Source organism: Cibotium barometz, chromosome 60 (assembly GCF_041138505.1).
Source record: "Cibotium barometz isolate CiBa-2024 chromosome 60, ASM4113850v1, whole genome shotgun sequence".
Taxonomy (NCBI): Eukaryota; Viridiplantae; Streptophyta; class Polypodiopsida; order Cyatheales; family Cibotiaceae; genus Cibotium; species Cibotium barometz.
In genome coordinates, this window is record NC_141105.1 from 15031424 (window position 1) to 15044598 (window position 13175).

At 40.1% G+C, this 13175-nt stretch overlaps 1 protein-coding gene across 1 annotated transcript; it reads right to left on the bottom strand.

Moving 5' to 3' along the window:
* Nucleotides 1-8088: 8088 nt before the first annotated feature.
* On the bottom strand, nt 8089-12634 carry LOC147605030 (protein NRT1/ PTR FAMILY 6.2-like). The gene is made up of 4 exons (XM_086794178.1): nt 12243-12634; nt 11633-11850; nt 10733-11361; nt 8089-8997 (listed from the first exon to the last, which is right to left on the bottom strand). The coding sequence occupies exons 1-4, from the start codon at nt 12409-12411 to the stop codon at nt 8112-8114; spliced, it is 1902 nt and encodes a 633-aa protein (XP_086650304.1). The 5' UTR covers nt 12412-12634; the 3' UTR covers nt 8089-8111.
* Nucleotides 12635-13175: the final 541 nt, after the last annotated feature.

A 13175-nucleotide genomic window follows, 5' to 3' on the forward strand; every position in this document is an offset into this window, starting at 1 on the left:
AGAACAACTCTTTCCCTTAAGATCGAATTGATTCTAGCAAGTGTTAACAGTAGCAATCTGACAGCACAATCTACTAATCTCATAGTGATTTGTTGAAGTCATTATCATCATTCCAGTTACGAACATTATCACAGGGACTTGTCCAGTTTACGAACATTATCACAGGCACTTGTCCTGTTACGAACATTATCACAGGGACTTGTCCTATTAATCCTCATTGTGGTTTTTGCTCAGCTTAACACTTTTTAACCAAAATTTAGGAATCGTCTTTTTCAATTAGAATCCAAATCAACTCATCAGTTCTCAACCAGAATTTTAAAATCATATCAACCACATTCAGGTTCAATTTAAATAGTGAGCTTCCGCTATACCGTGGATGAGGGACCAAGGAAGTGACCTATGAGAGTGAAGCGCTAAGTGACCTGCTGTCTGCGAAGGAGCCTAGAGGGTGCTAACCATACGGTGCTCGGATTTTGGGTCATCGAAGATACCCACACGTGCATCGAGGAAGAAAATGGAAAAGGAGTAAGAGTGTTTTCTGAACTCGGGCATGGATCTGGTTGATTGTCATTGCTGGTCTCAACGGATGAGTCCATGGCTCTTTTTATATGGATCTGTTGGTTGATCTTGATGATCTTCAACGAAGAGTCCATCTGGATTTTTATAAGTGAATATATTTCCGGATACTATGAGCTAGGAACTATTGAAAAGGCCCTTGTTGAGTGAACATGTGGTGAGCGTTTTAGTTGCCAAACAATGATGCCATAGGTACACCGATGAAAGAATGATTGAAAATTAGAATTCAACCTAAATATTTTGGAGGATTATGATCAATGATACTATGGTTTCATTAAAAGATTGTTTTAAAGACAGCTAAATTTGTGAAACAGGCAGTTTCATATTGGGTGTGTAAGTGGTGTGACTATCTTGAAGTTTGCTTGAAGCGCCGGCTAGGGGGCCTGGGAACTCTTTTTCCTTGGTACCCAGAGCAAAACATAACCAAATTCCTAAATGGATCCCATCACTACAACGGTTGGGCGGTTGGCTAACCCATGGGATTGGATGGTTGGACTGATGGATCCCTAAAATGAGACTCAATTCTGTTATGGTACGATAGATGAAGTAAATCCCGGATAGTCTTTGTTCTATGGAAAAGAATCAATGGCTGTGCCTCTCGATGAGGGAAAAAAAAAGCGTTGGTCTCTATGATACAAATTCAAGTCTCTTCCTTGATCTGATCATGTGACTTACGGGTTCGGTCGGATTAGTTTGGTTAGATAAGGCTGTTGACTACATTAGAATAAAAATATCCTGGAGGAATCACCCGTGCTTTTTGGGCGAGGGAAGTTTTTTCGGGTTCGGTTTTTGGAAGAACCGAGGGATTAGTCTCTTGTTCGGATATCCGTGGGCGAGGCCCCGAGTGAGAGTCTCTGCCCTGTGCAAGAATTGCTACTTCCGCTGCTACTACTAGCACCCCGATTTCATTGCACGGAGGGGACAAGGATCTTTCAGTCCTTGTGCCCTACTTGTAAAATTGACCTGCAATGATAAGCTGGTATAAGTCCGCCTTTTTTTATTAAACGATGGGCACGGTCCTTGTTGAGGAGAGGATCAAGTGGTAAGCCAATGGCTAAGAAGTGAGCCACTTCTTCACCCCATTCATGAATTAAGCAAAGTTCTAACAGGGCGACATCTAGTAAATCATCGTCTACTCCCACTGGCTGTTTGCCATTGGGGATCCTTGACATGCGGTCTACAAGAACATGCTGAGAGCCTTTCCTCACCGTAACGAACGATGAAATTGAACTCGAGCAAGATAAGCAGCCACTTGGTGATTCTGCCTTTCATACATGGCTTATTGCCCAGGTACAAGAGGGCTTGATGGTCTACAAAGAAGACAAACTTGGTCACCAAAAGATAATGGCGGAACTTCTTAACCATGTAAACCATTGCTAATCCTTCTCTCTTAATTATATAGTGTAAATTCTCTCAGCTTCATTGAGTTGGCGGTTGGCAAAACTCATGGGGAAGTCCATCTTGTGTTTGCCTAGTTGGGCTACCACGCATTCTATGGAAAATGCTGAGGTGTCAATATGGACATGGAAGATGAAATCCCAGTTAGGGGATCTAAGGATTGGAGCGCTTGCCAAGGCTTTTGTGAGTGTGGTGTAGGCCCTTTGGCATTCTTTTGTCCACTCGAAAACTATAAGGAGTCCATATAGGGGTCTAGCAATATTAGCGTACATAAAAATAAATCACCAATAATAACCGATGTGTTCCATGAAGCGTTGGACACCCTTGAAGTTGGTAGGTGGGGTTAGCTTGAGAATGGGCCACACTTTGCTGTCATCAATCGATATTCCTTGGTTGGAGACAATATGTCCCAGGATCACTCCATGTCGAACCCAAAATTGGCATTTAAGAGGGTTTAGCAAGATGCAGTATAGTCTACATCGCTCTAGCACCTTGCGCAAACATGCGAGGTGATCCTTCCAACAAGAATTGACACATGGATAATCCATGAAATACTTCCAAGAATTTCAAGAGATATTCCTTATAAGCCATACACATAAAGCGTTGGAAGGTTCCGGGGGCATTGGTCAACCCAAAGGGCATGACTCTATATGCATAAGTACCCTATTCAGTAGCAAAAGCAGTTTTGTGATAGTCCTTAGGATTAATCAGCACCTGGTTGTATCCTAAGAATCCATCTAGGAAGCTATAAGCTTCCTTTCTTGCTACTCTTTCTAGCACATGTTCAGTGAATGGTAAAGGATAGTGGTCCCTTATGGTGGCATCATTAACCTTTTTGAGGTCAATGCAGCCCTGACTTTTCTGTTTTTATTGGGCACTATCACAATCGGTCACGATACCAACTCCATATGTTTAATTTCATAGATGAATCTGGCATCAATAAATCTTTCAATCTCTTTGCAAACCATCTTGGAATATTTGGGGTTCATTGGGTAGGCTCGTTGTTTGACAAACCTAGATCATCCTTCAACCATGGGAATGGTGTGCTAATAACTTCTGGGGGTATACCCTTCATATCCGTGTACTTCCAAGCAAAGCAGTCCTGGAATTCAGTCAAGAGACCAATGAGCTCGACCTCTTCTTCTCTAAAAGGTCTTTTGCAACAATGAATACGGGCCTCAGGTCTTCTGGCCAAGTTCACTTCCTTAACCTTGGTTGGTGGACCGTCATATGAGGTCCCAGGTTTCCCACTATAAGACCTTTGAGCAGCGGTCGACCATTTAAAAGGTCTTAAAGTGCTTGGGCACCTATCATGTTTCTTCAGCTTTAGCCATTTCCTTGACAATTAGCCTTTTGGCTTCTTTTTCTATGAGTGCTAAATTTTTGTTGTGTGCCTTACATGCAGAGCGGCAAAGCTTTTCAAGGGATGGTTCTGATTGAATGGGTTTAACTGGCTATGGGACAGTAGTGTGGACCAAAAGAGAGCTGTTTGCAAACTCTTTTTGCCACATTTCATTGAAATTCTCATGTGCTTCCCCACGGCACCCACATATTTCAACCAATGGGCTTCATAGTGATCTGGGAAGATGTATCGCTCTAGCCTAGGGAATCCCTCAGGCCTATAAGTTTTATGGGAGCGTGTATTCCTTGATGGCTTAGCTCAAACAACAAGTTCAAGCTCTTGCATGGCTATATTGGGCAGATATGCTAAACTAAGCATATATAATGATCTAAGCTCTTGCCCATCCGCTGTGACAAATCTTATACCAGTTTCTCTAGGCAAGATGTCTAGGTGGCAAGGATATGCATCCAGTTCTCAAAGTCTTCCGGCTTTGGGAGTAGTGTGCAATCCTCAATCACTCTCCTTTTCATCTTCTAATGTTTTATGGCATGTCTGGCATAGATGGACTACAGTAATTAGTGTAGTTGTGAGGACGACTGAGTCCTTTGCAAATGGTTTGCCACTCATGGGCATTAGGGAGAAAATAGACTGTAAAATGGGTCCTTTACTAATCAAATGGTTTGCCACTCATGGGCATTAGGGAGAAAATAGACTATAAAATGGGTCCTTTACTAATCAGGATATCCACCAATGGGAAGGGGGGAGAGTGCACATTCTATCCACTGGGCTTTAGCTATAAAATATAGGGGGGGGGAGTGCACATTCTATCCACTGGCTTTAGCTATAAAATATAGGGTAGTTATTAAATTTCTTAGCCTTGTCCCCCTATCTTCCACCTCTCTCTAGAGGTCACACCAAAGTTTAAGGCAAGGGTCAAATCTCCTTTTTGAATGACATGGACTAACATTTTTAAATAAAAAAGTGTAGCTCGGCCAAAAAAAACCTAAAAATTTAAAATTTTGGTTTTCCCTCCAAAAAGGTGTTTTTACCTCAAAAAAGGCTACCTAATCATATTCTATGGTGGGAAACCCATTTTTCAAGCTCATTTTAGCTCTCTAAGCTCTTAATCTCTCTCTAATTCTCTTCTACAAGCTTCTTTAATCTTCTATTATTGCATAATCATCTCTAAAGCTACTGTACTCTCCCTAATCTCATCTTGCTCTCTCTTGCTCATCCAGACCAAACTAGTTTAATCTTGTATTTCTTCATAATCTTGTATTTCTTTAATCATTTCTTAAGCTGTTGTGCCCTCTCTTTTCCTCACTCAACCAAGTGCCACAGGTCCACATCGAGTTCTTAACCGTGGTGTTTTGGAACACCATTGGAAGGGAAGGATTCTTCATTTCAAGAAGGATAGGAATGGAGAAATCAAGGTAATAAAACAACATGTCTACATGGCTGTAGACATGAAAAAACATAGAAATGAAAAATTCCTTGAATGTTGAGGGAAAATAGGGACACTTACTTGCTTCTCCCTACTCTCCGTGAAGACTTAAATGCTGCGATGCTCAATCAACGATCCAAACTTTGGGTAATCTCTAACAAAAACACAAACAATGTTAATCAACCAATCGGTGGACTTGCACAACAGCTGGACTAAATCAAGCTCTAGCTAATGAATCAAGTAGAGGACCCTAAGCCAAATGTCACTCCCCAACAACGGCGCCAAAGATGTTAATGGATTAACATACTACCTCACAAGCACAAGAGAGAAGAAGAAGAAGAAGGAAGTGCATGCAAGGGTCGAATTCGGTGATTCGGTGATTAGCACTTGGCCAATCCTATTAGGGTTAACTTCCCAATGTGAGGTCGCTAGGGAGGGATCCAAGCAAGCTAGTTAGGAGCAAGAGGGAAGGAGATATGGAGAGCTCAACCTCTATTTCATGCCAATCATATGCAAACAAGACAAGGTGGAGAGCAATGAGAAGGGAGTAAAGGAGAGAAGGAAGAGTAACACCATTACTATTCACATACACCAACAATCACAAGCAAGCAAGCCACCATAACATCAAGAGAGAGAAGGAAGAAGGCAAGACTCTATTGAGAAAAATGGGATTTTTCCTTTTCATATTTCATAAAAAGTCTTATATACATGAGCTCATATTTACAATGTCCGACCACCCAATTACAAATGGAGGCTCAAAACTAGTCTTCCTAGTTTAACTAGCTCTATGTACATCAATTCCTCATGATCGGCATTACACAAACCGTAAGCTCGGTCATCCCATGTCTCTTTTACAATTAGTGCTTAGTGCGGTTACAAAAAGATGAATTACAAAGGAGGTATAGTAGCCACGCGAAAGGTCACGTTAACCATAGTGGTTTTAACAAGGGAGGAGGAAGGGAGGAAGACAAGGAGGAGGAGGGGGAAGGGGGAGGGGGAAGGGGGAGGAGGAGGAGGGATAACTAGGGAAGAAGGAAGGAGGAACCATAAGACAATTCCTCAATACACTCTGGGAAGTTTTGGTAAACTCTACTTCAACTTTGTAGACATGCTTGAAGTTACTATTCAACATCGCTATGAATCCGATCTTGAGGAAACTATTCAAGTGGAGGTAAACATGCTTAAGCCTACTTCATTGGATGATGCTATTGCTTTAAAACATGATGTAGAATGTAAAAGAGGTTTAACCAAGCCTACTCAAGACTTCAATGCCTCTTTTCCAAATAACCAACAAGCTATGGGCTTTAATAACAATCGTTAATCTTTTTCTCACCCTACAATGCTCTTATTGGATCACGTTCTTTTAATGGTTTTAATGCAAATAGAAAGCTTTGGTAGCACCTACTAATGCATGCACTACTCTTATTCAAAATATAAAGGCTATTAATGATCAAGGAAATGTAATTCATCCCAAGCCAATATTAGTCACAACTTGAAGGAGGACGAGGAGTAGTGGGAGGAAGAGGATGAGGATGAGGGGAGGAGGGAGGAGAAAGGAAGAGAAGCAGAAGGGAGAAGGGGAAGGTGAAAGGATTCCAAAGTTTCAAATATGAAATTTGAATTTTGGGGGGATAAAAATTAAATGAAAGTGACCCCAAGATATGCATAAAAAGTAATCTTAAATAATCATAAATATGCATCTTATAAGCCACATCATAAGCGATTATACCTATAAAAATATACAATGAAAGTAACTAATCAAAGTAAGTCAACACTTAAAAATGCTTAAAATTCTGAATCATGCCTCTTAAAAGGCCCCTAGAACATATCAACCTTCCACTTAAAGTGTTCCTTTGGATAAGTACATTCTTTTATTTCAATTAATAAACTCTTATCAAAAAATATATATGTTTACATGTACTTTAACCAAAAAATATATATATATAAACAATTCAATGTACAAAACTATTAAGAAAGAGAAGCCAACCTTACACACGATGATAGACCAATGATAGTGTAAGAGAGAGTAAGAAAGAGAGAGATGATATATTATCAGAGTATGAGAGATATAGAGACATGATTGTGTATATCTATGTGTTGGAGAGAGAGAGAGAGAGAGAGAGAGAGAGAGAGAGAGAGAGATATATATATATATATAAAATGGACGTCATGGATTGAATTTTAAAAACATACAGACTTTTTAATATAGAGACTGGATTCAGTGTCTCACTTAGGGAAAAGAATTGTGTTGCGAAACGAAATTCAAAAATAATATTATTTTATTAAGTTTGTAATTGATTTTGTTTCATGTAGCAACACAAACAAGAGTCACTAAAAACGACCCTCAATATATGGAACCAAGATATTGTTTTTCATTAATTAATTAGTTGTGGGTAAAGTTGATGATGGGAAAAAAAAACTAAGGTTATCCTTTAAACTCTCGAAAGGGATAAATTATTATTATTATTTTTGCTTTCGATCTCTGGAAGCTTCGCAGCAAGCTTTACAATCTCGTCTTGTTGCTTTTCTCAGGTGGGTTGAAGCCCCACGAGAGAGATAGAGCGAACGTTGCAGAGAGACAGAGCACAAACGACCAACGTTCTGAAAAGCGGGCAGAAGCCCCACGAGAGAGAGACAGAGAGAGAGAGAGAGAGGAAACGTTGCCTGGTGCTCCGTCTTTTTTTTTGGGTGGTCGTTAGTGTTCCGTCTTTTTTTCCCCGGCCGGTGACCCTGGTGGTCGCTGGTTTTTTTGGTGCTCGCTGGTGGTCCTCTTCGCTGGTACCTTAGGCTTCGCCAAGGTATTAATTAATTAATTCCTTAGCTACGCTTGAGGTATTAATTAATTAATCAGGTCCGTTAGGGACTGATTAATTAATTAATGTGTCAAACCCTCTATCCTTTTAGTGTTTCTTGATCCCTTAATCCTTGTATCATATAGTGCCTATTTGTCATTAGTTGTTTATGATGTGCATACTATTATTTTTAAATTAGATCCCAACATTCAATATAGTAAACCACATATTCTTGTAATTCTTCATTCTGAAAACATTCTGATCAAAGCATAACTTCTCTATGGGTTTACAAATATTAGTTTAGAGAATCAAAGTACAATAATTAACTAAACTTTTTCTGGGAGCACACTCAAGGTGATTTAACCATGCTGGAAAGAAAGGGTCGTGGCTTTGCTTTCTCTCATGCACAGATGCACCCTTTGTAGTAGATATAAAATAACAAATTGTTAAAGATTATTTATTGTTGCAATAATAAGAAATCACTATTACTAAAGAATGTTATATCTTAGAGCTCCTTGTATTTTGCCAATAGCATATTAAATAAAAACAACTCATTTATCTATAAGTTTTCCAACTTATCATCACATATTGATTCCTCTTGGGGGCTTGTGTTCATAATCCATGTGTGATTGTACTCATACCAATGAGAGCATAGAAGGTAGGCTATGAAACTAAGAAAGCTAGAAAGGGCAAGGAGCAAGTAGAAGTAATCTAACCTCCCAATGTTTAGGTTATTGGCTAACCAACCAGGATTAGAACCATGCTTGGTCCATCTATTGATACCACTAACTAGTGCACTACTTAAGAAGAATCCACATGAAACACTACTAAGGCATAGCCCAGTGCCCAAGCTTCTCATGCCATGAGGAGACTCTCTAAAGAAAAAATCTAATTGCCCAATGTAAGCAAAGGCATCTCCTATTCCTACAAGTGCATATTGGGGTGCAAGGTAGAAAACGTGCATTGGAATCATAACACTAGCACTACTTGTTGTGTTGATCTTATGGACTAATTGGAGCCTTTTCTTTTCCACAAATGATGCCACAAGCATGGCCAAAATGGAAAAAACTAAGCCAACTCCTATGCGTTCAAGGCTTGATATCCCATGCTCATTGTGTCTCCATTTTCTTGCTAGTGGCACCAACACTCGATCATACAAGGGTATTGTAAGTAGAATGCTTATTTGCACAAAGACGGCTAGTGAAGCTGGAGGAATCTGAAAATTTCCTCCAAGCTTCCTATTCAATGTAGCACCTTGCTCAATCGAGAACGTGAGCATTTGTGCATTAGCAGCCCAAAACACAATGGTAGTCCCAAGAATGGGAAACAACCGGAAAAACATCTTTACTTCCTCCACATGCTCAATGGAAGAAAGCCTCCATGGGCTTTGAAGTTCCTCAAATATGGTATTGGATTGGGGTAGAAGGGCAGCCTTGTCAAGAAACCTGAAAACACACACACACACACACATATGCTTATTTTCCTCTTTATACAATGTTTATGGAAACAAAATACCCTTAGATTTATGATGTAAGATCATTAGAGTCCACTACAAACACTTTTTTTAAAAAAAAAAAGATTACTTTGAAACCATAAAAGACCTTGTTCTATAAATAGATTTCACTTTCCTTTTTAGTGTAAGCACACACATTGATAAAACATGTATGGTGTTGATGACCAAAAGTGCAAGACATGTACTCATGAGCAAGGTAACAAGGCGTTATAGAATGTGAAAATATTTCATGTGTGCATCCATGCATGCTTTGTATGGCTACCATGAGTATTAAGTGTGTAATTTTGAGAAAGCACAGTAAAGTGAAGTAGATAGCTAATGATATTACTAAAAGCTATTGAATTCCAGTGGCACAAGGACTAAGTTTAGAATAGAACCATTTTTCCTTTAAGTAAGATAAAAACAAAGCCATATAGGGCCAATAAACTCTAGCATGAATAGTCAGGGCTTGGGTGGGACCTATATTTATACTCTATTAAATAATTAGGGCTGGGGTTAGCCATTTGCACCATGGATTTCTATAAGGATGGAAGGAAGATTGATAAAACACAATGTTTTACTAAAGCGGTCTACACTTGTAAAATTTGAACATCTATACTTGCACTACCTTTTTTGTCTAGAAAAACACTCCTCACAAGAAAAGGTAAATGCTAATGCAGCTAATCAAGTTATTTCTAAAAAGAAACTAGACACTATAGTTTGCTAAAATAGAAAGGATTTCATTATCATACGTTACAAGCTTAGGGAAGAATTAATTTGTTTATATGGAAAGTATGTCATTGCATATTGTGCACGCTGCTTACAAGAGAGGGTTCTATCACTTATTGTTTCTTTTTGAAATAAATAATGTTCTAAGGTATGGAAAAAGTTGAAACTTGAAAAGATGGTGTTCATAAGTATTAGTTGGTATAAAATATATTGAACGCTAGAAGATCTTGGAAAACTCATTTTGTATCTATTAAATGTTTAACATGTGCACATTACTTTCGTGTATAAATTAACACCCTCTTCCCCCTTGAACCTTTCTGTTTTTGGCATGCCTCTGTAGAAGGCAAGCCTAAAAGATCTTGGAATATTTTCTTTAAGGAGATATCTAGATTGTATTAAATCTTATTTAAAATACATCCTGTCTCTCTCGAGTTTCTCTCTCTCTCTCTCTCTCTCACACACACACACACACACACACACACACATACATGCACACACATCATTCTTTACCTCATCTTGTTGTTTGCCCCCCACACACACACACACATACATGCACACACATCATTCTTTACCTCATCTTGTTGTTTGCCCCCCACACCACACCACACCACACCCCCCTCCCTCTTCTCTCTCTCTCTCTCTCTCTCTCTCTCTCTCTCATGTGATTTAGCTCAGACTACATGGACTTTATGGTATGTATTGTGTGTCATAGATCATTTGGAAGCTCTCTCTCTCTCTCTCTCTCTCTCTCTCTCACACACACACACACACATACACACACACACACACACACACACACACACACACACACACACACACACACACACACTCTCAGAGACCCCTTACAGAAAAATGAAATGCTTGTGTTCTAATGCTAATTGCTGATTATGTGCTGAGCATGAAAGCAGTGAAAAGAAGACAAAAAAACTTCAAAAAAAGGAAGAAAGAAAGCCACTTACAAGAACTGGGTGGTATGACCGATGGGCCGCTTGGTGGAACACTTGATGCAAAGCCCCTTGGATGATAATAACTCATGCTGATTCTGGTTTTTTGCTGCAAGCTGGGGGTATGATGATGATGATCCATGGTAGAGGTGAGAGGGATCGAGTGGAAGAGGAAGGCGACGGTTATGGCAAGCGGCAACCAGGACGTGGGCGATCTGCGTGAGGGCACTTCCGGCGGGCGGCTTGGAGAGGTAGAATTTGGTCCCGCCCACGAACAAGGCAAGGGCGATAGCCATGCAGACGGCACAGGCGCCATAGCCAACAGCTCGCCCTTGGTTGTCTTCCACGTAAACGAGCACCGTGACGGCCAACATGGAGGCCGTCGATATGCTGAACCCGAACCAGTTGAAGTAGGACTGCATCTGCCGCCGGCCCTTTGCATCCCCTTCCTCAAATTGGTCCGCCCCTAGCCCGGACACGCTCGATTTGATCCCTCCTGTCCCAAACGCTATCATGTATAATGCCACATGTAATACCATCAGTTGCTGCCAGCGTGCCGGCTTGCAGGTCGCAGCAGCCACCTCCTCGCATGGCGCTGGCTTTAAGCTTTCCACGGTTGATGAAACTACCATGAGAATTATCCCCTGCACACATATCATTCTCCCTTCAAAGAGATGCTAATAATTACTATTTAAAGATTATATATATATATATATATATATATATTTTTTGGAGAAAAAGACCAATTGAGTACCTAAGAGATCAGTATGGAGGTGTTTGAGAAAGCCTAGCAAGACAATAGTAAGCAAATAATCATTGCCTCCACATTTGATCTACTTTGAGACTCTGGTATACTGATTTGATTGACTAGAAAATGAAAAGTATAATAATTTATGAAAGAACAGAAACGCTTACAAGTAATTGGATGCAAGAGCCAGCAGCTATGGTGCCATAGCGACCCAGGTAAGTGTCAGCAATGAAGCCACCCAACAGACAAGTGAGGTAAGAGGTTCCCAAGAAGTTGGTGACAATATTGGCAGACCTTGGGATGGGCAGGTGCATGTGGTCATGCAAGTAGGTTACCAAGTTCAATCCGATCCCCAATGTTGCCAACCTCTCACACAACTCCATACCTGCCATTACATGTACATTTACACAAAATTAATCACACCATAGTCCAAGCATTTCCTTCACACATTCACATTGTATCTAAACCAATGCATGCAATGAATTACAGCTTTCCTTGAGAACTAATGCATTATTAATATAGTTGAGTATCTGTGTTATCAAAGGCTCAATTCGTGTATTTCCTAGAGAAGAACGCTACTTGCAAATTACTTTGATTGTAGCGTAATAATTGAGAACCTACAATCATAAAGTTCATGGCTTAAATTGTACTAATACTAATCATTGCATGCGGTAAAATACTTAAGCATAGGGCCTTTGATGAAAATTAAGCATATGCTTTGAATGACAGAGAAATATATTTACGAACATTAAGCTGGCTTAATGAAAGAGTATTAACTAAGGATTAAGCTTGCTGCTCTCCATCCACCGGCGGCCCTTCTGTTAGCTGAATCGATGGCGCACTTGCAGCAAGGGCTAGCGTGACTAGCAGTGCTCTGATCATCATCAGTACTAATCACAGCAAGCTTCTCAGGATCTAAGCTACGGCTGTGATTGGAAAGCTCCATGGAATATAAATAGAAGCTTCTAGCACTCTGGCCCTGATGTTATTCAATCCTATCATCTTCTCTTATATATACACCAGGGGATCATGTGATTAATTAATGCGTAAGAGGTATAAATAAAGGTAATGTTGATGGGCAATATACGGTAGGATCAGATTTTGTAACCTCCTGACAGCACACTACCTAAAGCGCACTTTTAATTAAGATATTAATTCTCCCTGCAAGCTGTTAAGCAAGTTTTAATCAAATGTGATTATGCTTGCAACCTTTTATGGGGCTAAAGCTTAATATATCAAAATAAGGAAAAGAAACGTGTGGGAGTAAATCATGAAAGCATGGGGGGGATCCCATAAAGGGAAACATATTGCTCAAATCCATGCAATCCCTTGAGATCATTATCAAGATGGGGCACGTGTAAAGGTCCCAAATGTCCCCAAGATTGCATTGGCCTCCTTTTTTGTAATAATAGAAAGAAGGTCTTTACCCGTATAACTCATTCCCCTTAATCTATTCAATTATTAATAAAACCTACAAGTGAACTTTTTTGAAGAGACTTTCCCATGGGCGCACTAACTACTAGGTACCACCCTTTCTTGCCGGCCAATCTCAGCTTTTTCAAAAGCACCCTCTCAATAATGCCCCACATTTTTCTTGCACCACCACTCCCACAATCCAAACTTTAGTGCATATGCCCAAATGATAATGGGTGCCTCGGTGCTCCAATCATAAGCGCGCTACGTCCAATCATAAGTGTCCTAGCTCCAATC